The 22,976-nt window shown below is 37.6% G+C and overlaps 1 protein-coding gene and 1 long non-coding RNA gene across 7 annotated transcripts in view; one reads left to right on the top strand and one right to left on the bottom strand.

The window, feature by feature from the left end:
- ADAMTSL1 (ADAMTS like 1) overlaps nucleotides 1–22,976 on the bottom strand; it is a 487,860-nt gene that overhangs the window by 87,347 nt on the left and 377,537 nt on the right. For 4 of the 6 annotated variants that reach the window (XM_072030863.1, XM_072030865.1, XM_072030866.1 and 1 more), the window contains 5 exons: nucleotides 22,723–22,927; nucleotides 20,825–20,972; nucleotides 13,900–13,984; nucleotides 4,236–4,256; nucleotides 3,077–3,378 (listed from right to left, as the gene is read on the bottom strand). In XM_072030863.1, the coding sequence (XP_071886964.1) occupies nucleotides 3,077–3,378; nucleotides 4,236–4,256; nucleotides 13,900–13,984; nucleotides 20,825–20,972; nucleotides 22,723–22,927 (761 nt within the window). The remainder of the gene's footprint in view (nucleotides 1–3,076; nucleotides 3,379–4,235; nucleotides 4,257–13,899; nucleotides 13,985–20,824; nucleotides 20,973–22,722; nucleotides 22,928–22,976) is intronic. The other 2 variants (XM_038170180.2, XM_038170181.2) reach the window with 1 other exon arrangement.
- On the top strand, nucleotides 3,422–4,634 carry LOC113840404 (uncharacterized). Its single transcript, XR_003493230.3, has 2 exons — nucleotides 3,422–3,656; nucleotides 4,388–4,634. It is a non-coding gene; the product is annotated as an uncharacterized lncRNA (long non-coding RNA).

The following is a 22,976-nucleotide window of genomic DNA, read 5'->3' as shown; positions in this document are numbered from 1 at the left end:
GATGGCCATTTTTCAATTTTCAAGCCATTTTTCTGTTCAAATAATCTCCCAAAACACATTTATACATAAGCAATATGCTCTCTGCCCTGTCTTGTTCGGTATCTTTCCAAACCAATTGTTTTTCTGTTGAGTGTGTTGCAAAACAAAGTATATGGACTCCCCTGGGACAGACTGCTGCTGTCTGCAGAACAGAAGCAGTTCTCTAGCTTGTGGGAAATGGCACTGTATTGAAGTTATTGGTCTCTACTTTGCATTGATCACTTGAGCGGGCTTAACAGCAAGGCCAAACTGATGAATGCAGGGGAAAAGGAACACTAGTTCAGAGGAAGGGAAGTGTTGGAAAGTACTTCTCTTAACTGTGTGGAAAGAAACCACAGAGTTCTGCACATGGACGATTTCATTCTCTTTGATAGGGATAAGGCTAAGCACATCTGTTATGTGTTAGATATTTTTCTTTTCAGATCAGAATTATTTTGTAAACTAGGTCTATTTCCACAGCTTCAATTATTTCTCCTCTCTGAAATGTGTCACTAATAAGCTGTTGAACAATGATTATCAATTACCACAGTGCTTTTGCATTGCCTGGTTTGGAGCTGACTATCCAATACTGATTGACTGTAAGCTCTTGAATTTGGCCTCTCCTCCTTTTCTCCATCCCAACCCATATAATTTAGCTTTATCAGGGTCATGGAGTCAAGCTCTGAAACTACTGCTCTTCAGCTATACAACTGTCCCCAAATCCCACGGTGTGCTCATTAGGACCACATCAGGAGTTGAACTTCACCCTTGTGGATCCCTTAGAACTTTGATTCTATGATTCTATTACCCATGCTTCCTCCTGTCACCTAAATTATCTCTGAATGTATTTCCAACAATTTTAGTCTATTATACCAGCATTCTACTCTGCTCATTGTCAGTACTATTCAGAAATTCAGAAATTCTTGCAACTTTTTACCTTATAAAGATTCTAACATGACCATTAATCCTGTCTGATGACCTGGGTATTGAAGAAAAAGGCTCCTCCTGAATTTAGCTAGTCTGTTGTGCCTAGATCAGGTAATGACAGAGATTGCTGGCTATAACAGTATGTGCCAATGATTAAAAAAAAAAAAAAAAAAAAAAAAAAAATCTAGATTGCTCTAGCAGCAAACAAATGTACTCAAAACCACTTTTTTTCAGATTCTCCTTGAATCTCGCATGGAATTCATAAGCATATTGATAGCATCTATCCTTTGTTTTTGATAGGTCAATGAGGCGATTGGTTACAAGCTATAAATAAACATAGTAACTCTTTATATTCTCAAAAGGTACGGTGATCCCTATCTGTCAGAAGCTCCACAGTATGGAGATCATTAAAAAAAAAAGTGTATGAACTTCAAGAAATATGCTTGTCAAGTAAGTGAATTCTAAGCACTACTATGGACAATATTACCAGAACAAAAGCTGTTCTCTTTAAAATTGCTTTCTCTAAAAAAAAATAAAAATCATTTTTGAATGGGAAATTGCAATACAAAAGGTATAAGGGTGGGACATGAATCTAAGCAGTTTAAGTTAACTTTCAAAATTCCATCAAATGAGATTTTCTATGTTTATATCTACCAGAATAGAATAATTGTTACATGATATTTGATGACAGCTCTGGGAAATGCAGCCACTAACAGCAGACTAAATGACTAACTAATTCCTTCTGGTTGCTACTTCTAGGAGGTGAAAGGTTACTTCTGCATCTATCCAATTTCTTCTCTTGAGATTCCAAAACCAATGAAATTAGTTTGACCTGTCTTGCGCGTATGGCTGCAAAAGTATCTGACTTAGCATCTGCTAATCTGCAAAATTTAGAGCTGACATCAGACAAAAAGAAATCTTGGCTAAAGGATTTTGCTGACAATTGAAAGATTATAAAGCAAAATGTCTTTGTCATTTCAGTCTATGTTGGAAAAATATGCACATAATCACTGTATTTAGAGAAATGACTTCAACAGGACATTTCTAGAAGATATTCAGGTTTCAGTATTCACAGCGCAAATGCAACAAATCATTAGTGCTCACTAGTAGACTCAATATGGGGCAGATACTCCTGTAAAGTCAGTGTTCATCATCACTTAGTATACGTTTGTGTCAGATTTTTTATGTAGGAATCAGAGCAATAGGGACAATGATACAACAACTCTTTGTGAACTGCTCTAAACACTGACTACCAGCAGCAAGATAAAAGTAAGTGTAGGAATCCCTTGCATTATTTTTCATTAATTTTTAAGCTTGTAACTGATGACTGGTAAATCTGTGCAGATCAAACTATTAAGCATTCATGAGCCATTGAGTGGTTTCCAGTTCTACAGTATTCATTCTGTATTTAGGTATATAAGTAGCCTGAAACTTCTCACGTAAAAAGGGGGCAGTTAAAAAAAATCTAGATTTAATTTTAAAATAATGGAGAGAGCTAAATTTTTAGAACTAGCAAGACAAAATGATGGGAAAAATGAATATCAGAGAACTGCATGTTAGTATTCCCTAACGTGGATCCTGTGACCTTGATTAACTCTGAGAAGCTTCAAGTGTCAAGTCTGCTAGCTTCAAGCAATTACACCATTAGTACTTTTTTACCATATGTTTTCTTAGCAGTGAGATCAGTGCTAGTGGCACTTAGTGGTAGGAGTTACGGAACCAGCTGAGCCCTTAGAATATCAATAATCAAATGCATCTGCTATGGGAGGACCATTTGTTTCCACATGTCTATGTGGAAACTGCACAAGTCAAGAGATAAAAACTAAAAAGGACACATGATTATTGCCTGTATCAAAAGATCACTTCAGTAACTTTTGTGTTAGTGCACTCTGAATGATCTGCAGATACATGAAAACAGTAATACATGATACATTGATCATTCTTGGTGACAGCCAGAGCATGGAACCTCAAAGTCCTGTGTAAAACATGTCATGCACTTGGGAGTTTTACAGTTTTCATCCAAGTCTTTTCAAATAGATATATCAAAGGAACAAGCCCATGGGTGTTCTCACTGAAAAGCATGCACTTAAGGAGAGAAAGCACGTGCAACACAGAAACATTTTGCACTTACCTCCTCCACAGGACTCTGAGCACTCAGTAAAACCCTCGTATTCCCAGTCGTAGAGCTCGTCAAATTCCTGAAAGCTGCCATAGAGCAGGTCGGTTTCCTCTGGAGTATATTCAGTTGCCTCTCCACTGCAAGGGCCACTGTAACAGGCTCTCTGAGACACAGGTTTTGGACCTTCACATTCGTCAATGGGCAAGTCAGCAACAGACTGAGAGAAAGACAGGAGCACTTGACATTTCACAAGTCGCACCTGGCTGCCCACTCCACAGGTGACACTACAGGAAGACCAAGCCTCAGGAATAAACCTGTGAGGGAAAGAGTGAGCATAAGGTGAGCAATGTCCATAAACAACCAGGCAAGCAAAAGTAGCATAGGCCTGTCCAAGCCAAAGTCTGTTTAATGAAAAATAAATGCTTCAACTTATCATGCTATTAGGAAATACACATAAAAACCATGATGTAGGAGTTGAGCTGGCAACTCACCAGCAACAGTAGAAAGGCTCTCAGGAACTTTTGGAATATCTCATCTCCAGAAAGGAAGACAAATGCTGAGAACACCTATGCTTATCCTAAAAGCTGGCAAGGTAAGGAATCCTGGAAACTCCTGATATGCATCACAATCCCACTAACTATTTTTTTTTTCTAGGATTTAACCTAACGCACCTTTGCCTTAGGTGATAACACAGCTCTGTCATTAAAACTTACTAAATAGGCTGTTATATACTAGGTACAGTGTTCCGAGGAAAATAATGTCAACCATTGAACATGTGCTGCAGAAACTGTCTTTAAGACGTAATTCAAAGCCATGAAAAGATAAAAGCCCACTACCTCTTTAGCTTTTACTATTATTATTATTATTCCTAGTGCATTGCATTTCCCTTCTCATTATTAAAAAGGTGTTCCATTTCTATTCTGGATTTTTTCTGACTGTTACTCTTGTCTCTCTGATTACATACCCCAGAGTTTTGCCTCTGAAAGCCTATATATACTTTAATCAAAACACCTTGCAGCTATCCTTACAATAAGCAAAACAGACTGAATTCTATACTTTTGGTGCCATTTTCCTCAAGAATTGCATTGCCTTCCAGGGCAGAAGACAATACATACATCTGTTTGTTCCACAGAATAGGTCTACCTAAACCTACTGGAAATTCATTTCTTACCTTGAGAATCCTATGAGCAGCCTGATAGAGAGAAAAAGGAAATTTAGTTTTGTGATTATCATCCTTTACAGTTTTTGTACGTACTTTTTAATGTACTTTTTATTTATTTATTTATTATTATTATTATCTTTAAATCTACTTCCTTTCTCTAGTTGACGAAAGGACCTTCCCGTCACTAAGGAAAAACCTGAATCCAAAACCAAGAGGGGAAGTTGGTGCCCCCACAGCCTGTATGTACCAGAACCCCTCACTGGAATAACTTGGTCTCTTAAAGCAGATACTGTGCATTTCTCTACCCACTTTTTTGTGGGTGCTTATAACATGTTATAACCCTTGTATCCATTGCTAGCACTATACATGGGAAATAATACAATGGAAATAAATGGATTGTATATATTATTGGAACATTTGGAACTGTTCTTTATACTACTCTCAAAACTGCAAGATTTCATTCTGAAGGAAAACCTTTGAGAAACTAACAAAGAAAAATGATTCAATTTCTCTATCCTAAGACATTCTATCTTGCAAATGACAAAGATTGTTTTTTTATCAAAGACTGTTAGGGTCCAGCGGAGGGCCACAAAGATGTTATGGGGCCTGGAGCCTATGAGAAAAGGCTGAGAAACTTAGGTCTGTTCAGCCTTGAGAAGACTAAGGGATCTTATGAATGTTTACAAATGCCTGAAGCATGGGAGACAGAGGAATTTGGCCAACCTCTTTTCAGTGGTTTGTGGGAACATGACAAGGGACAACGGCCACAAAATGAATCACAGGAAGTTCCACGCTAACGTGCAAAAGAACTTCATGGTGAGGGTGATAGAGCACTGGAACAGGCTGCCCAGGGAGGTTGTGGAGTCTTCTTATCTGGAGATATTCAAAGCCTGTCTGGATGCCTACCTGGGCAGCCTGCTGTAGGGAACCTGCTTTGGCAGGACCCGATGATCTCTCAAGGTCCCTTCCAACCCCTATAATTGGTGATTTTGGTGATTTTTCATTTTGAAGGGATTATAGTTTTTAACAGTACAGGTGGGACACTCATCTTATTTTCTCTCTGCTATTATTATAATACTATTTTGAAGCAGAAAATCTGTCACAGAGTAAACAGTCTATGTCAGCCACTGTGATTTAGATTCTTTGATAAATTTGAACATAAAACTTCTCGGCATGACAAACTAAGATGTAAAAATCTTAGGTTACACAAAAAGTCATTGTGGATGCCTTCATCAAAAGCCGTATTCCCTGTATTTTTTAACATTCAGAATTGTTGTGTAACTTTGCTTTCTGCAAGGGCTGCTGTATTCCAAACCAAAAGGGATTATATTTTGCCAGACATTAAAATTACTCATTTAGAAAAACAGAGATACTTTACACACTCAGAATATTTACACATGATGTATATCACCCATACAAACACAAGAAAAAAAGAGAAAGGAAACAGAAGTAAGAACATTAATAAAGCATACTGGATTCTTTTTGAAATGATACTTGACCTACAAATGCCACATATTACATTATTTTGCCCTTGTCAGCAACTCATAATGCAAATACTGGAATACCTTTAGGAAATTGTATTTTATTCATCTTTCCAGGCCCAGTTTATACATTTTAAGTAATACATTTGAAAGGCAACTTTTTTCAAATATACCTGCTAGCTGCTGGAGTACAGAGTGAATTGGTAGAACCAAGAAGTGAAAGCAGGAAAAAAAAAAGGGGGGGGGGGGGGAGGGAGGGAGGTAACAAAACAAAACAAAACAAAAAACAGAAAAACAAACATATAAAATCTCCAAACAGGAATTGTCATTAGATACTGAACATTTATGTGATGTGAATATATAGTATACAGAACCAGTATACACCGGTTCTGAATTTTCCATTATCCTTATTTTAATTACAAAGGAAATTACAAAGGCTTTGAGATATCTTTGTGTGGTCATTAATGATAAATGTTGCCAAATGGTGAGCACAGAACATAAAAAGTATTTGAATAATAAGCAGTCAATTCCATGGGTTTAAAGTTATTTGTTCTGCATATAACATATCTTCCACTGTGCACTATTGTGCTTTACTGTATGCTGAAAACTGTGTCTTCTTTGAAAACTAAAGTGGTGGAGGTTTATTGAGAAGTGGATATTTTAAAAACAGGAAATGATGGGGGTGCTTCAGATGTCATTGTACATTGTTTAATTAAATCCTACTTTAATACCAGTCTCTGTAATAACAGCCATAATGAATAAGACAAACATAATGACTAGTTGCTGTAATGTTACAGTAGTAGTGTCAGCCAAAGCCCAACTGGGCTAATTGCTGTACAAATAAAAACAAAAAGATGACTCTTGCCTCAAACAGATTACTTTGAATATTTTATGGCTCATAGCAAACTTCCCAGTGTTATGCATGTTACTATTACATCAAAAATCATCTTTTATTCCTCTGCACAGCAGAAATAACACTTCTTCCATCACAGAAAAATGCAGCATTGAGTGTATTCTGAGTGCTCTGTTGAATATTTTAAAGAGAAGTCTTTTGCTCCCACTTTAGAGAGAGCAGTACTTGGTGAAGTGAAAGATGGTAGGAGGGAACATCATGACCTTGTTCTGTTATTATTGACCTAACCATGCCTGCTGCTACCCAACTGCGTGAGTGCTGCCTACGTTGTTGCACCAAGCTGTGCTATAGCAGAAGGGCACCTCTGCCTGCCACCCATCTGGGCATCTGTGTAGGCAGCAGTTTTCTCAAGCTTGAAAGCAAACAGATTAGAATGAAAGGTGGAAAACTATTACAGGAGAAATAAAAAAAAAAAAAAGATTTTAAAATTGATGTCTCTTGTAAACAAATGCCTATGCTTGTTTCCTTGACATGGAGACACTTACGGTGATGGACCAACAACCATTTCCCATTACAGAAACATGCTGGTAAAATAGCAAGGTCTGGGTTTAAACAATGAATTGCATTTTTGGATGTTCTTTTTTGTTTGATAGCTATTAATGTTTCACAATGTGAGCAAAATTGATGTTAGCTGAAAGAAATGGATTGTTGCATGATTTACCATGCGCACAAAAGCCTACAATGGGCCACACAGTGCTCTATGAACAAAGGAAAAGAAATGTAGTGCCACTGACATTAATGGACTTCTACAGGATTCACTCAGGTGTGGTACAGTGCAAGTTTAAGTTCATTGCTTTTGTAGGATGAGATTTATAAATACATTTTAATGTGACAGCAAAACTAATGTATGGGTGTTTGTACATACACCACTTAATACAAATGCATTGATCAACTTTTGAAACAGTGCAGTCCAGCATTCAGGCTGTACACATACAATTTACCTGCAAGCACAAATGAATTTCAGCTGTTCACAGAATTGCAGGCATGTGTGAATACTGGGTAGGTACCAGTTGCCCAGTTCAGTTTTGAAAGGACCGTTTGCATTTGTCAGTATTAAGTATTAACATTTACATTTAAAAGAACTTTTAAAATTATATAGGAGGAATGCACCAAAAAAAAAAACCAGCTTCTGTAGACTAACTGAGGCATGGCTAAGGATTGTTGTATATTCCCCTCCATGAAGCAACATATAGGTAACTGAGGAAATCAGAAGTGAATCACAAAAACGGATTCAATGCTCAATAATGGGAGATCTTCCACACACTTCACAGTGGGTTCAGTTCAAGACACATGAGGAAGAAAGATGGTATAGAGACTGATATCATTTATGCTATTTAGATTTTTTTTTCCCCACTGCTACTTAAATGACCTATTGCCCTCAGCTTTTATTACTTAATGTCATTTTTAAAAATACATCATTGGGTAAATCTATTATTTAGGCAAAGGCTGAGATTCTGAGAACTGTACATACAAATAAGTCAGGGTGTTAAAAAACACTGAAACCCATCTCTTAAATCTCCTAAAACCAGATACTACTGGTGAAATAAAGTTATCATTGGCTTGTTTAAAGGCTTAGTAGTCTTCTGTGCCAGAACTAGTAACTGAACTCAGACTTTCAGACTCCTTGTCTTGCACTGAAATGCAAGCCTGTCCTTCTTCAGGAGAGGCCACCTTTCTATGGGATTTAACATGTAGGTAATACCACAGGACACTCACACACACCATTGAGGCTGTTCCAAGAAGTGTAACAGAGGTCATGACCACCTGTCAATAAAATTTCAGGGCTCCATCTGTAAGAGTAATGGCACCAGAGGCACTTGTATAGGTTCAATTACAATTGGAATGATTACAATCTATCCCTCTATAGTTTCTCTTCAGTTTAGTTTGAATATGGTCTTTTCTTTCCACTTTGTGTCAAATCACTCTGTATCATTGGTGATCTCCATAAGTTCACCACTGTCTTAATACCCAGGAAAAGATAGCCGAGTCTGTCATTTACAGATACCAACCAATTATTCTAAGCAGTGTTTATTCTCTACAGGGGTGTCTTGAATAAATAGTAAAAACTCATTAACTAATATTAGGTTGTTGCACTGCTCATCTCTGTCAATGATCATGTGGATAGTTTAATTGTATGTAATTAGATCATAATATGGAGAAGTTTCCCTAAACTTGCTTCTTTGTCTTTGTCATATAACACTGATAAGGAGGACAAAAACCAGCATAACATTTTATAGCATCTGTGTGACAACACTACTATTTTGACAATGCAATAGTAATAATGTACCTAATTCTTGAAATAAAGCATTTGGAGGCGGTTTTGAATTTACATATTAACCTGTGAATTTGGTATAAACATAACTGTGGAAACTATTTAACAATGAAAACCAGAATGGCACAGATTCCATGTCTCTGGAAATGTATATACGTTCTGAAAAGTTAGAAAGAGATATTGGGTAACTCTGCCACACTGGCCTCTCTGTCCAAATCCAGTTCCCGGAGGGCTCTGCCCCCCCACTGATGCATGTCAGGAATTTCCTTTTGTTTCATACTGAAGTGGCCCCATCACTACGATGGTGCCATCTGGCATCCAGATATTATTGTTTGCCCTCTTTTTTTCCTCTTCTTTTTACATCTAGTATGAGGGTTATTTATGGCAATATGTTAGAAGCTGGGTATGGTGTTAACATACAAAAACATTTCTCAAGAGTTAGCGACAGAAATCTTTTAAACAACCCCTCCACCACCCATAAAACCAATCTCATTACACACAGAAAAACCCATGCTTTTTAAGTCATGACCGCTGTTCTTTCTGACTCCGCTGTACTGCTGTGCTGGTGTAATCAGCTACACTGCAAGAGGTCAGACAGAAAGAGATACTGTGACTTCTCTCTTTGAGATTTCTCTCTTTATATTTCTAAGGCCTACTGAATGGTTGCTTCAGAGATGGACAGCAATAGGAGAACAATACATACAATGCCATAAGACACTAAGGACTTCTCACCTTGCACCTTTGTCTTAGCTAAGATTACAGTACTTGATTACTGGTCTATTTCCTATTAGTTCTGTCAAAAATTAAGATTTAACTGACTCTGTGTAGGGATGCAGCAGGTCAAACAACACAAATGTAATCATCTCCTCTAGCCTCCAAGTGGCTGAACTGGTTGTAATTCTTTGAGCAGCAGAACCAATGAAGACCAATTTAACATGGACTTGGATTTAAGGTTGAATGTCTAAGTGGATTCTCTGATTTATCTTGTGGACCAAACTCTGTTAGAAAGTGTTCCTTCACCTGGGGAATTAGCAGGCTGACAGTTTTCTGCCTAACCATCTATTTCAGTGAAACACATGGGAAGCACTACTGCTGAATTTCCTGGTGAATATTAACCAAATTTGACAGAGGGGTAAAGTACTTTGTGATAAATTTATATCTCTGTCAAATTCTGTTAATAGCAGTAAATTCAGACATAACTGAGGGAAGAGGAAGGCAAATGACAGACAGACATATACAGACAAAATTAAACTGTAAGACTTGCTTCCTTTGGAAAATCCTGAAGAAATAAAAAATGGAAGTTGTTAGACGCAGACGGAATAAAAATGCGGCATCTGCTGTCCTAGCAGCACAGTTTAGAGAATGATCACAAATTACAGGTGGAAGGACAGTGCAAAAAATGTATGTAGCTTTATGACTCATAGTTTCCTAACAAAACACTATTCAATAGAAAGTAATTATAATCACAAGACAGCATGAGACCTCAAAATATACAAGAAATTTTGTGGAAATTTTCTGCTTTGATTTTTAAATTTCCAATCAAAAGCAAACTTTGAGGAGGACAAAACAGTTGCTTATAGATGGGAATTGCTTTCTTTGCCTGAAGAATGATAATGAAGAAGAGATGACTGTGTTAAGGGCAAAGAGTGGCCTGCTGGCTACAGAGAATTACCCTGTCTGTAGAGGAGAAGGGGAGCAGTGACTTGATGGCATAAGAAAGCTCAGGAAGAACATTGGATGCTGTGTAGAAGGATGAGTCCTTACTGACATCTACCTATGTTCAGTCATGAAATCATCTACTATTGCATCAGAACAGAGCAAGCAGGAAAATCACATAAACATATCTTGTCTGAAGAGACTTCCAGGACTTCAGCTTCTAGCAGATACACTCAGAACTGCCTTCTTAGCACTTGGCTTATCTTGGCTTTCTCTGGAGGTCTCCTCTTTACAACTTTTCCCACTCCCCTCTATGCTGTCTCTTCTCTTCCCATCATTCTTTCCCTGACAAAGTGAGGAGTAAGGTCTCAGAGAAAGTCTGTCCTCAGCTCAAACCAGGTCCACTCTACTGAATTAGGGCAAGGGGAAGACCTGCTCAGAGAAGGAGAAACACACAATTAGAATTAGCTTTTACAAGCCCTGATGTGTCTTCTGAAAATATTTGCAGCAAAGTAAGACACTACAAAGAAATGGGATGCTTAGGTAGATAAACACTAACAAATAGGTGGTCATGTTCTAATTACTCAAATTCACAATTAGAAAAAGAGCTGGCAAAGTTACACAGTCTCACACCAGCTGGCATTTGATCCTGTATCTAAAAAATCTCACAATTTCTGACACTTAGATTAGCATGCAACTACACTTCACGCTGACCATTTATCAGTCAATATGCGTGGGTGATAGTCCAATGTGGGTGATAGTCAGCATGGTGAGCCAAGGGATTCTACCTTGTGTCTCTCTAGCTACAGAAGTAGAGGCCAAAAGATGCATTATCATGTAATTCACCTTACTTTTCAACATATTGGTGTATTTGCAATTGCTATGTAGTCAAGTGATGCTATAAAACTTGGCAACAAAGCTGATTGCTAACTGTGTCTTGGTGAGCTCTGAAAAAAATTTAATATATATATATATGATATATATATATTAATATATATATGATATATATATATATATATCATATATGATATATGATATATATATATATATATATTAATGTCACTATATACCTTTAAAAAATCTATTAAACAGGATTTAAATTGAATATGCCTTTAAATCTAGACATTAAACAAAAACACTATTAATAGTGAAGCACTGAAACCTATTTTCTGGGGAAGTTCACCACTCAAGGTCACTGTCAAGAGATTAGATAGTCTGAAACAATGTGCATATGGCTGTTAAGGTTTACAGACAGGGATTGCATGGATGTGCCTTTCAGCACAAGCTTTTTAATTTTTTATTTGGCCTTTCTGGCTCATGCCTTATCACTAGAAATCATTCCAAGCTAAACACAAGACATTGATATCTCCAAGCTTTGGGAAAGTTTGTACAAAAAGTCTGGCTTTTCACCCTCTATTTTAGCTGTTAGTCAACACGTATAAAAATCTATAGTTGAATTAAATTTAATGTCATATCGATTTCTCATCAGCCTAAAATAAAGACTATTCATGCTTGCAGAGTCGTGCTTTGTAAGGAGAAAGAAATGTACAAAATGTTGCCCCATGGCAGAATGAACTTAGACTAGACAGTGCTCCACTGTATTATTGATATCCCACTGGTATCATTGAACTGTTGCGTGAGATGGGGTAAAAAGATAATGAGACCTTTGCAGGTCAGGGCCTTTATTGCAACAGTAAAATTGTAAAGTAAGGAGATGTCATAGATACTATTATAACTATTTAAAATTATTGAACTCCTTCTTTCCTCATTAGAGCACCACAAGTAATACACACATAAGTTTTTCTAGAGTATTGTGTTAAAATGCATATGTTTATTCTATACAAAACCCTTCTTGCTATATTTAAAGCTACATACAGTCTCATAAAACACTACTGCACTCTTTTTCTACAGTACTGACAACAGTCTTCAAAAAATTTATCTAAAACTTTGCCACTGTATGAAATTGCTGCAAATTTTTCCAGATATGACCAATTATCAGCATGATTCCATTTGGTAAAACTCCTGGCAATACATATTTTTATTTACGCCTTCAGAAATTAATTGCAGTTTGCTAAATGCACTTTTAGTTATGTGGTTTACTATAGTGCAGCAAGCCATAAGCACACATTTAGAAATACAGAATTTTCTAGACTTTGTTAGTGAATAAATCAACTTACAAAGTTTATTCTGGAAACAGTATAACGTCTTATTATATTATATGCTATAGCTGCTACTAATATATATATATATACACAAATATGAATATGTGCAGTTGTATAAATGTGTGTATATAAATGCATGTGTGTATACATGTATGCATTTATGTACACGAGAGATGGATTACTATATTTATTATTTGGAGGGTGCTTTATGTATATCTCTTACTCTGTTTCAGCGTTCCAATTGCACACAAATTCAATTCAGAAAAATTCAATTTGTGCCAAAACTGCAATTCAATTGCTTAATGAATAATATTTATTTGTCCAATACACAGCTGCAGTTGCAACTAAAATACCATGTACTCAGCCATGAGGAACTGATACTGATTAAACTATGAACACAAGTTCCGGTTATAGCACTCATTTTTCATAGTTCCAGGATAAAAAATATGAAACATAATCATAATAGTATTTGTAATTTCTCAGTCTTATTGGTAATGGCTTATTATCTTGTTGGTAATGTCTTATATGATATGCCATTCTTACTGCAGTGTTCTTTTCATTGCTATTTTATTAGGCTAAGGATGATTAATTATTCATAAAGTGCAATAAAACACAATCCTAAAGGAATTTCTGAGAGTTTTTTAGGTCACTTCATTTTTCTAAATTCTCCTGCGCTTCTGCTGTTAATGAAGTGGAATGTATGTGGAAACTACTAGATCCTATTTTCAACAGCACCATGTTGTGAATTTGGTACACCAGTTCAGATTCCTACAATTAGATTTTTTTTACTGATATGTTAAAAAGACAGCTATTACCTCTATGTGGAAATATTCTATTCCATTTTTTTTATTGTAGGCTTCATTTTTTCTTCAGCACTAACTGTTACTATTTTATGCCCTCCATGTGTTCTGGCTTAAAATACACAAAACAGAAGACAAATGAATAAAAAAAAAATAAAAAAAAAAATAGGGACAGAATGAATTAATTCTATATACCCAAGAAAAGAAATGTAGTTTCCACTATTTCAGGCAGCCTAGGGCATGCAAGGGTCCTATGTATACATAGGGCCTCAATGTATACACAAAGGTGACACAACCTTAAGTGTACTAATTTCCACCACATCAGTTCAGTATAAGCTCCAAATCCTCATCTCACAAGGAACTGTTGTGAACAAATTTTTAAGACTTACGATGGTTCTTCAGACACCACTGCTCCTTCTTCCAGCTCTTGAGCCTGTTTGTACCATGGCAACTTTGCTTCCACAGGAAGTTTCTCTACAGAACAAACACAAGCACATCAAAACAGAAACCATGCAGCAATGCTCCTATGTGTGCCTGCCTCTCCTCTCTCACTAAGCCTCATGTATGCCTTCATTCACGTGGAGGCTGAGCACAAGAGAAAGGGGACAAGTGACAGAATTATGGATTTCTTATTATGGAGCTGGATTATAATATATTTCTTATTATGGATATATTTCTTATTATGGACCTGGATTATAAAGCTCATGAGATTAGTTATATGACCAGATAGTTTATTATTGCAGCTAAAAACTCTGTGGTGTTCTAAGGTGAATTAAATCACATTTCAGAACATGCAACTGGGCTACAAACTAGGCACATTTAAAAGTATTTTTTTGGAATCAGACTTGCAAGTGTAATGACTCTCCACTGAAAGCTGTGAAGGCAAAATGTATAAAATCCTTGTGCTCACTCTTGAATTTTAGAACTTCAGAAGACACATTAATCTTATTTCTGATAGATTACAAAAAGGAAGAAAATCCTGATTTGATGAGTGATACCACAAAACCCAGAGAAACTGTAATAAAATGGTCAAGCTATACTTTTCAACTTTATCAGTTCATCAGCTATGTGGGTTTAAAAAACAAGCTTGATACTTTTTCTGTCATTTCTGATGGAAAACAGTGGAGCTGCTTTTTCTCCCCTCCAGGATATGCATACAACATAAAGAGTTTCTCTGTTCTGGAGAGTGCAGGGCCATTCCATTTTTTGAGCCAAATTCCACTCTCATGCAGTGTCAAAGTGGAGCATTTCAGCTGAAGGCAGTGGAGCTGTTTTAGCTCTACAGGAGTATAAAGAAAGAGCAAATTTGGCACCATAATTTGAAAATGAGTTCTGCATTTTAACAAAAATATTTTGGGCCAGGATCAGGATAAAAACATAAATAAAGCAAAACTCAGACCACTGAAGAGAACAAGGTCTAGGCTTACTTGCCATTCAGAAGCCACATAAGTCTCTCAAGTTTAGATAATGTGTAGATATTCATTTGCCAATAAGAGCAGATTAATGTCATTCAGAATATTTGGGAATTTTCTGTAACTTTGTTGTAAATAAGAATGACCTTTTTATATATGCATGTGAAATTTCCAAACTGTTAGATGTACATGTATCATCAAGGAACAATAATTTACAACATGATTTCACAGCTACTGCAGCTTTTCTTGGAGCGAGATATTAACTGGGGAGGAAAGGGACAGTAATATAGTTACTGTGCCTGTCTACCAGAAATATCTTGCCAAGTTCTTACTCTAATATATTTATTAGTGCCATTTGAGGGTGAATATTTGCCAGCACAGCTCTTAGTTTAATCCATATTTTACCGCTTTTGTTATCCAAAAAATGTAGGAGATATTTCTATTTATATGCATTGCAGTTTGTTTTATGGATTTTGGAAAGCCAGATCTTGCTTCTACACTATTTTTTTTTCCTTGGACCCAAGTGCTTGTAAAAAGCAAAAGGTCTCATGTACAGTTGTATGCTATGTGACTTTTTAAATAAGATTTCATTTTTAGAGGTGTGTATTCAACAGGAGAGACAGGTAAAGTCAATTATAATCCACATTGTAAAATGATTTGGAGGATCAGAAATGTTATATAGTGTGCTTAGATGAAAGGAGAGGAGAGGAGAGGAGAGGAGAGGAGAGGAGAGGAGAGGAGAGGAGAGGAGAGGAGAGGAGAGGAGAGGAGAGGAGAGGAGAGGAGAGGAGAGGAGAGGAGAGGAGAGGAGAGGAGAGGAGAGGAGAGGAGAGGAGAGGAGAGGAGAGGAGAGGAGAGGAGAGGAGAGGAGAGGAGAGGAGAGGAGAGGAGAGGAGAGGAGAAACTGACCAAAACTAAACAACTGTCAGTGCTAAACATTCTCTTAATATTAATGACTGGGAGATGTGGTGAAACAATATTAAGAGCCTGCCTTAACACACCTTGAGGAAAGAAGGAACTTGGACCATCAAGAAAGGAGTGTGCTTTAAAGAAACTTTGATTTATTTTCACCTGTGGAAGGACTTTTAAAAAAATCCTGTCTCTGCACATAAAAAACAGACTTTTCAGTTTCACATTGTAAGAGTCACATTTTGTGGTGTTTGGTTTGGTGATTCAACTTGCACCCAATCTGATAAAAGAGAGAGAAATGGGATGTCCATGGAAAAAGATACAACTTGATGAATTCACAGGAATTTTTCCTTTGTTAAGGATTCTTTAAATTGAAGGAGTGTAATGTGAGGGAAGGAAGGTTCTTTTTGAATGTAAGTGCACAGCACTTCCACACAGTGTTTTGTTTGTTTGTTTTTGTTTTGTGTGTGTGTGTGCTTGTTTTGTTTTGTTTGTTTTGTTTTCTCCTTTTCCCCTTTCCATTTTTCCTTTAGTTAAATTATTTATTAATAATAATTTTCCCTTAAAATTATTTTTCCTTTGATTAAATTATCCTTATCTCAACCAATAAGTTTTTTCTTTCCTTTTCTTCTTTCTCTTCTCTTCTGAGGAGGGGGAGTGAGAGAGCAGTTGTAGTGGAGTTCAGCTGCCTAGCAAGGTAAAACCACCACAACGGCACAAAGAACAAAGCTGCTAGTGTTTTCAATGTTCTTTCCATATAAAGCTGCGTATTGGGTAGTTTAGAAGTCATGCCACCCTTTCCTTCACTCACTCTGCAATTACGCTAGTCTCTAAGAGCAGGTGGAGAGTTCTCCATCTGCACTCCATCTGCAATGTCTTCACAAAAAGGCACATTCAAGGAGTGATTCTTATTACTATATGGTGAAGACACAATTGCACAAGCACGTGCATGTTCTTCAAAACTGCAAATTCAAGTTCCATCAGGATTCGTTTATCTGGGCTGTCTTCTGAGCTGCAGATTGCAAATACAATAGCATTCTCTGCTGATTTTTAAAATCAATACCAAGGGGTCTGATTTCATCAATTATCATGTTCACACTCCTTTACAACCAGCCTAATCATTAGGCACATTTACACAATATTCATTGTTCTTTACCTAGGTATTCCCCCAGGATATTGACCACCTTTAGGAATTCCGTCATTTGTATGTTAGATTTGCATAAATTCTCCAGAAAGTATCAAGGAATTTCCCTATATTTAATTAACTAATTTAAAACTAGGCTCAGTCAAACATTTGACAGTATACTGAATAAAGCACAAAAGAATTTAATTTCTTGCTGTGCAGCTGAAAGTGATAAGATAATCTAATGCAGCATCTCCCTGTCCAATATTCATAGTTGCTCAATCACTAGTGATTAAAAAAAATCTCACTTTATGACAGCTGTTTCTCAGAATCGCTCAGTTCCCCCCCCCCTTTTTTTCTTCTTTTTGACATTATGACTCCTCATTTCTCAGCTTGAAGACACATTTTTTAAATATTTTTTTTAAACAGCAGTATATTTTACTGTATCTATCTTCATTAATCTCCATTATTACTAAGTTATATATCTGTAAAGCACTCAGCTCCTCTGCAGCACAGAGGGCAACTCACACCATATATCATTTCACACAGTCTGTTATGACATTGAGTTTCTTTTGAGAGAAAAACAAAGAAAAAGATTCCTGGAGTAAGATTTTCACCCATAACCCTTAATGAATATGTAACAGCAACAAGAAGACAGCAAATCAGTACCTGGAAGTCTGACTTATTTGCACAGACAGACTTTGCAAACGCGTGTGTTTTTTGTATTTTTTTTTTAAATAAAATAAATAAAAAAAAAGAAAAACACAGATAATAAAATGACAGTTAAAAAAAAAAGTAGTATCACATGACCTTTGCAAAAGAAATTTAGTGTTAAATGGACTTGTGATACAGTTCAGAAACTTTGAAAAACAAACAAAAAAACAAACAAAAAACACATCATTTTCTCTCTTTTTTTTTTTTTTTAAAGATTACTCTAAAACTTTTTTGGACCCACTGCTGGCCAGAGCTGAGCCAGTGAACAATGCTGGGAGAGGAGAGGAGAGGAGAGGAGAGGAGAGGAGAGGAGAGGAGAGGAGAGGAGAGGAGAGGAGAGGAGAGGAGAGGAGAGGAGAGGAGAGGAGAGGAGAGGAGAGGAGAGGAGAGGAGAGGAGAGGAGAGGAGAGGAGAGGAGAGGAGAGGAGAGGAGAGGAGAGGAGAGGAGAGGAGAGGAGAGGAGAGGAGAGGAGAGGAGAGGAGAGGAGAGGAGAGGAGAGGAGAGGAGAGGAGAGGAGAGGAGAGGAGAGGAGAGGAGAGGAGAGGAGAGGAGAGGAGAGGAGAGGAGAGGAGAGGAGAGGAGAGGAGAGGAGAGGAGAGGAGAGGAGAGGAGAGGAGAGGAGAGGAGAGGAGAGGAGAGGAGAGGAGAGGAGAGGAGAGGAGAGGAGAGGAGAGGAGAGGAGAGGAGAGGAGAGGAGAGGAAAGGAAAGGAAAGGAAAGGAAAGGAAAGGAAAGGAAAGGAAAGGAAAGGAAAGGAAAGGAAAGGAAAGGAAAGGAAAGGAAAGGAAAGGAAAGGAAAGGAAAGGAAAGGAAAGGAAAGGAAAGGAAAGGAAAGGAAAGGAAAGGAAAGGAAAGGAAAGGAAAGGAAGGGAAATCACTTCTAACATACACTACTGAAGACATTTTAATTTTAGACAATAAGGTAAAATATCTTGTTATAAGAGTTCCAGTGAAAAACACTTAAATCCTATATTATACGTAAAGTTCTATTACATGAATGCACATTTTCTATTAAAATTGAAAATCATTTCTTAGTCCAGGGTTATCCTATCTTTTCCCATTATTGGTGTAAGACAGAGTGCTTGAATAAACTAAAATGAAACAAATAACATTGACTATTTGCATTTTGATTTTCTTTAGGATGTGCATTAAAATAAAAGTGTATTCCACAGCTTTTTTTTTTTTGTCTTGATATTTTAATTAACTAGGAACATTATTTTCCTGCTTTATTTTAATCCAGCTCCAGAAGGAAAAAACACACTAAGATTAAAACATTCAAAAGAAGTGAGGTACTTTACTACAACCACTGCTTTAAATTCATAATGCTAGATTCATGACAAAAAAAATAACAAGCTTCCATCATATAAATGGAATAATTTGGATTGGAAGAGACGTCTGGAGAATGTCTGGTTCAGCTTTCTTCTGAAAGCATGATATAGCCTTCAGTTACATGGGTCTTCAAACATTACCACCTGCATTATAGAGAAAGAACTGAGAGGGAATTGCAGAACTCAGATGAAGAGTAAAATTAAACCCAATCAAAACAGTATTCTTCACGTAGAGCCTGCCATCCCATGTGAGAAAATGGAAGAAAGAAAGAACCACCTACAACTGGATACTAATGATATATTTACTACAAAGTGCAGCACAAGAATTCATCTAGGGTAAAGATGCCACTCTGTTGCAAGTCTGCTTCCAGCAAGCAGCCATGTACAGCAGCCATTTGTTCCCAGACAAATCCCATTGGAAGAGTCTTCTTGATGCAGGCAAGAATAGCTTTCCTAGCTGGTCTTTCAGCTTTTCCCAGGTTCCATAGGCAGAAGTCAGTTGTGGGTGGTATACACCACCTGATTTTTGGCATCTTACTGCATTTTGCTTACACTGCATGTTGCAGGCAAACAGGAGTTTGCTTTACTTGGGATCTGAACATTATAAATAGATAAAGACCCATAAATGTGGCTGTTTCACTGAGCCCAAGTCCACTGCATCTCAGAGTCATGATAGTGAAGCCAGTATGAGCCTTTTATTCATCCTGGAACATGGATTGATGGAGCTTATGTTGTCTAGTAGTGTGCAGTGTAAACACACCCATTGTTCTCCTGTGGCCCTGCGTCTTGGTTTTGCCACTGGGTGGCTGGTAGATGCAGTGAATTCCAATGTTCCAGCCAGACTGAAACCTTGCAGCTTGACAAGCTTGTCTAATACAAGCCAGTGAGCACAGAAACTAAAATTCCAAATTTCACTCTTTCATCTCAGATCAGTATGAAGTCACAGGTCACTTCATAATAAGGGTTCTTAATATGGACCAGGACGGCAATTCATTTTCCAGAAGGGATTGATTTTTTTCTTATGTTGGAGTTTAAGTCCCTAATTAAGTTCAGCTACATTGCTGGAGCTCAGAAATTACCATCAATTACTTGAAGGTACAGACACAAAAAAGTTTCATCAATAGAGATGTACATACACACAAACACATACACACTGATATACCATTGGAAACAAATTCTTGTGACTGGTGCTACTGGCCATTGCCCATTTACCTAGTCTCCAGGACTGATGGGACTTCTATCCCATAAGAACATCCAAAGGGCTGGAGAAGTTTGTCCTTCTCTCAATAAACTGTTGGGAATTTACCCCAGTCTTACTCTGTGGAGCCCAAGTCAAGAAATCATACCAATTGTGAGTCCCTCTTGTATAAAGATGCTTCAAGTATTTTTGCAGCTTTGCTAGTAAAAGGAACTTCACGGTGCAATACACAATGCTTGTTTCTGTCTGATTCAAGCAAACAACTTGTGAACAGGCTCTTCAAAATTATGGCTACATTTATCTAATTTGATTGTTGTTTACATATTTAATTCCTTTAGAATACAGGGCAAATTTAGCTTTGATATGATCAATGTGGTTTAAACTGCTTATACTGTGGCCAAATTTACATTTAGTTTTGCTTGCTGGATCGCAAATTAACAAAACTCTAGAGCTTATGAGAATGATGAACCGGAATTCACTCTACCTGGCTACCAGGCAAACAGGAATGGCAGGCCTTAAATATACAAATTCAGAATTCATTGCAGGTGGAGACAGTGCTAGTAATGACAAAACAAAATTGCTCAGCATGGACAAATGCTGAAAAATTTGTGAGAATCATTCTCTCATTACCTTTGGGTTTGTAGCAAGGAGTGGGTACAATGCATTCTTCTTTTATGTGTGGCTTTGTTTTAGAGCTACAGCCTCCTGTATGTATCCCTCTGTGATCAATGCAAAGAACCACGCGGTATCTGAGCCCTTGCCCACAGGTCACAGTGCACTGCAAAAAGGAAATATGAGGAATGAGGCAATGATTGCGGTAGGCCATGAGTGTGACAAACAAAAAGGGAATGTGCAATAGAAGTACATGTACAGCAGAGGTCAAAACATGATGCAGAAACACTCAACCCTGATTATAAATTATTCATAATATTTAGTAGTTACGGATAAGGCATAAAATTGGCATATATATTTACCTTTGTGTTCTGCACATTTATTTGGTTTAGACATTTAACCCCTGGAACCATTCTTTTTTCTTTTTTCTTTTTTCTTTTTTCTTTTTTCTTTTTTCTTTTTTCTTTTTTCTTTTTTCTTTTTTCTTTTTTCTTTTTTCTTTTTTCTTTTTTCTTTTTTCTTTTGCTGTGTCACTCTTTCAGCACTGGCTACTTGGCTTGTGGCCATCCATCCCAGGTTGGATTTGCTCAGTAACACCCTGTCAACTTCATCTGAAGCCATTCTGCTTTGCTTGGACAAAGTATTGGAGCTTATGGGTTAACAGGGGTGACACAGATATTTTGAAACATAGCACCAAACAAAATGGGAAACTATTTAGGCTTTATTCCCTCAGACAATTAAGTCTTTATTTATTTATTTATTATTTATTTATGGTAAGGTATATCATGTTTTCACCTCCCTCTCCATACTTTTTATAAGCTCTTTTTAAGTATTGAAAAGCTACAGTGAGGTCTGCCCTGGAGCCTTCTCTTCTTCAGGCTGAACAGACCCAGGTCTCTTCATAGGAGAGGTGTTCCAGCCCTGTGATCATCTTTGTGGCACTCTAAAAGAGCACATCCTTCATGTGCTGGGGGCCCCAGACCTGGACGCAGTGCTCCAGGTGGGGCTTCATAAGGGCAGAGTAGAGGGGACACCTCTCTCTCCCTGCTGCCCACCCCTCTGTTTATGCTGCCCAGGATGCAGTTGGCCTTCTCGGCTGCAAGCATGTGCTGCTGACTCATGTCGAGCTTTTCGTCCACTAGAACCCCCAGGTCCTTCTCTGCAGGGCTGCTCTCAGTGAGTTCTTTTCCCAGTCTGTGCTCAAGTCTGGGATTGGCCCAACAAAGGTGCAGCACCTTGCACTTGGACTCGCTGAACCTCATGAGGTTCTCATGGGCCCACTTCTCCAGCCTGTCCAGGTCTCTTCGGATGGCATCTCTTCCTTCTGTTGTATCGACTGCACCACTCAGCTTGGTGTCATCTGCAAACTTACTGAGGGTGCACTCAATCTCACATCATTGATAAAGATATTAAACAGCACCAGTCCCACGACAGACCCCTGAGGTACACTACTCGTCAATGGCCTCCACCTGGACATAGAGCCATTGACCACCACCGTCTGGGTGCAATCATCCAGCCAATTTCTTATCCGCTGAATGGCCTACCCTTCAAATTCATCTCTCTCCAATTTGGACATCAGGATGTCATGTTCACGAAAAGCTTACCGCTTTTGTTTTGTGCATTTCATTCATGTTCCCAGTCTATTGTTAGCAGAGGATCACAAATCAGTATTACAAATCTGATTTATTCTTCCATGATTCTCCTTAATCACACTAATCCTATGAGTACACTAAACCTCAGTATTTACTTTGTAAATAGACAAATAACATCATTGAAACAGAAGTCATGGTAATGAGGAAGGAAAATAATGGAAGATAGTAATTCAGCATGCTTACTAAACTATTAGCATTATTCTCTGATTTTAAGATGTATTCTTAATAGAGTAAATACAAAACCATCAAAGCAAAACTCATTACCGGTGACCACTCCTGAGCAAGCCACTTTGGGCAGTCAAATATATTGCAAGGTTGGACAACAGGCATCTTCAGAGTATACATGCATTTCCATTCTTCGACAGGGCTAATATGCCCTTGAATGTCTTCCTCCACACATGAGACACTGCGGCTTTGAATGCCCCCTCCACAGGAGGAGGAACAGGCAGTCCAGGGTGTACTTTCCCACCTGTGAAAAAGCGAAATGTAACAGAGAAATGTCAGGAAAAGGAACCCTT

The sequence above is a fragment of the Anas platyrhynchos genome, chromosome Z, assembly GCF_047663525.1.
Source record: "Anas platyrhynchos isolate ZD024472 breed Pekin duck chromosome Z, IASCAAS_PekinDuck_T2T, whole genome shotgun sequence".
In the NCBI taxonomy this organism is placed as follows: Eukaryota; Metazoa; Chordata; class Aves; order Anseriformes; family Anatidae; genus Anas; species Anas platyrhynchos.
The sequence above is the reverse complement of the archived record's forward strand: the minus strand, read 5'-3'. Positions and strand labels throughout refer to the sequence as shown.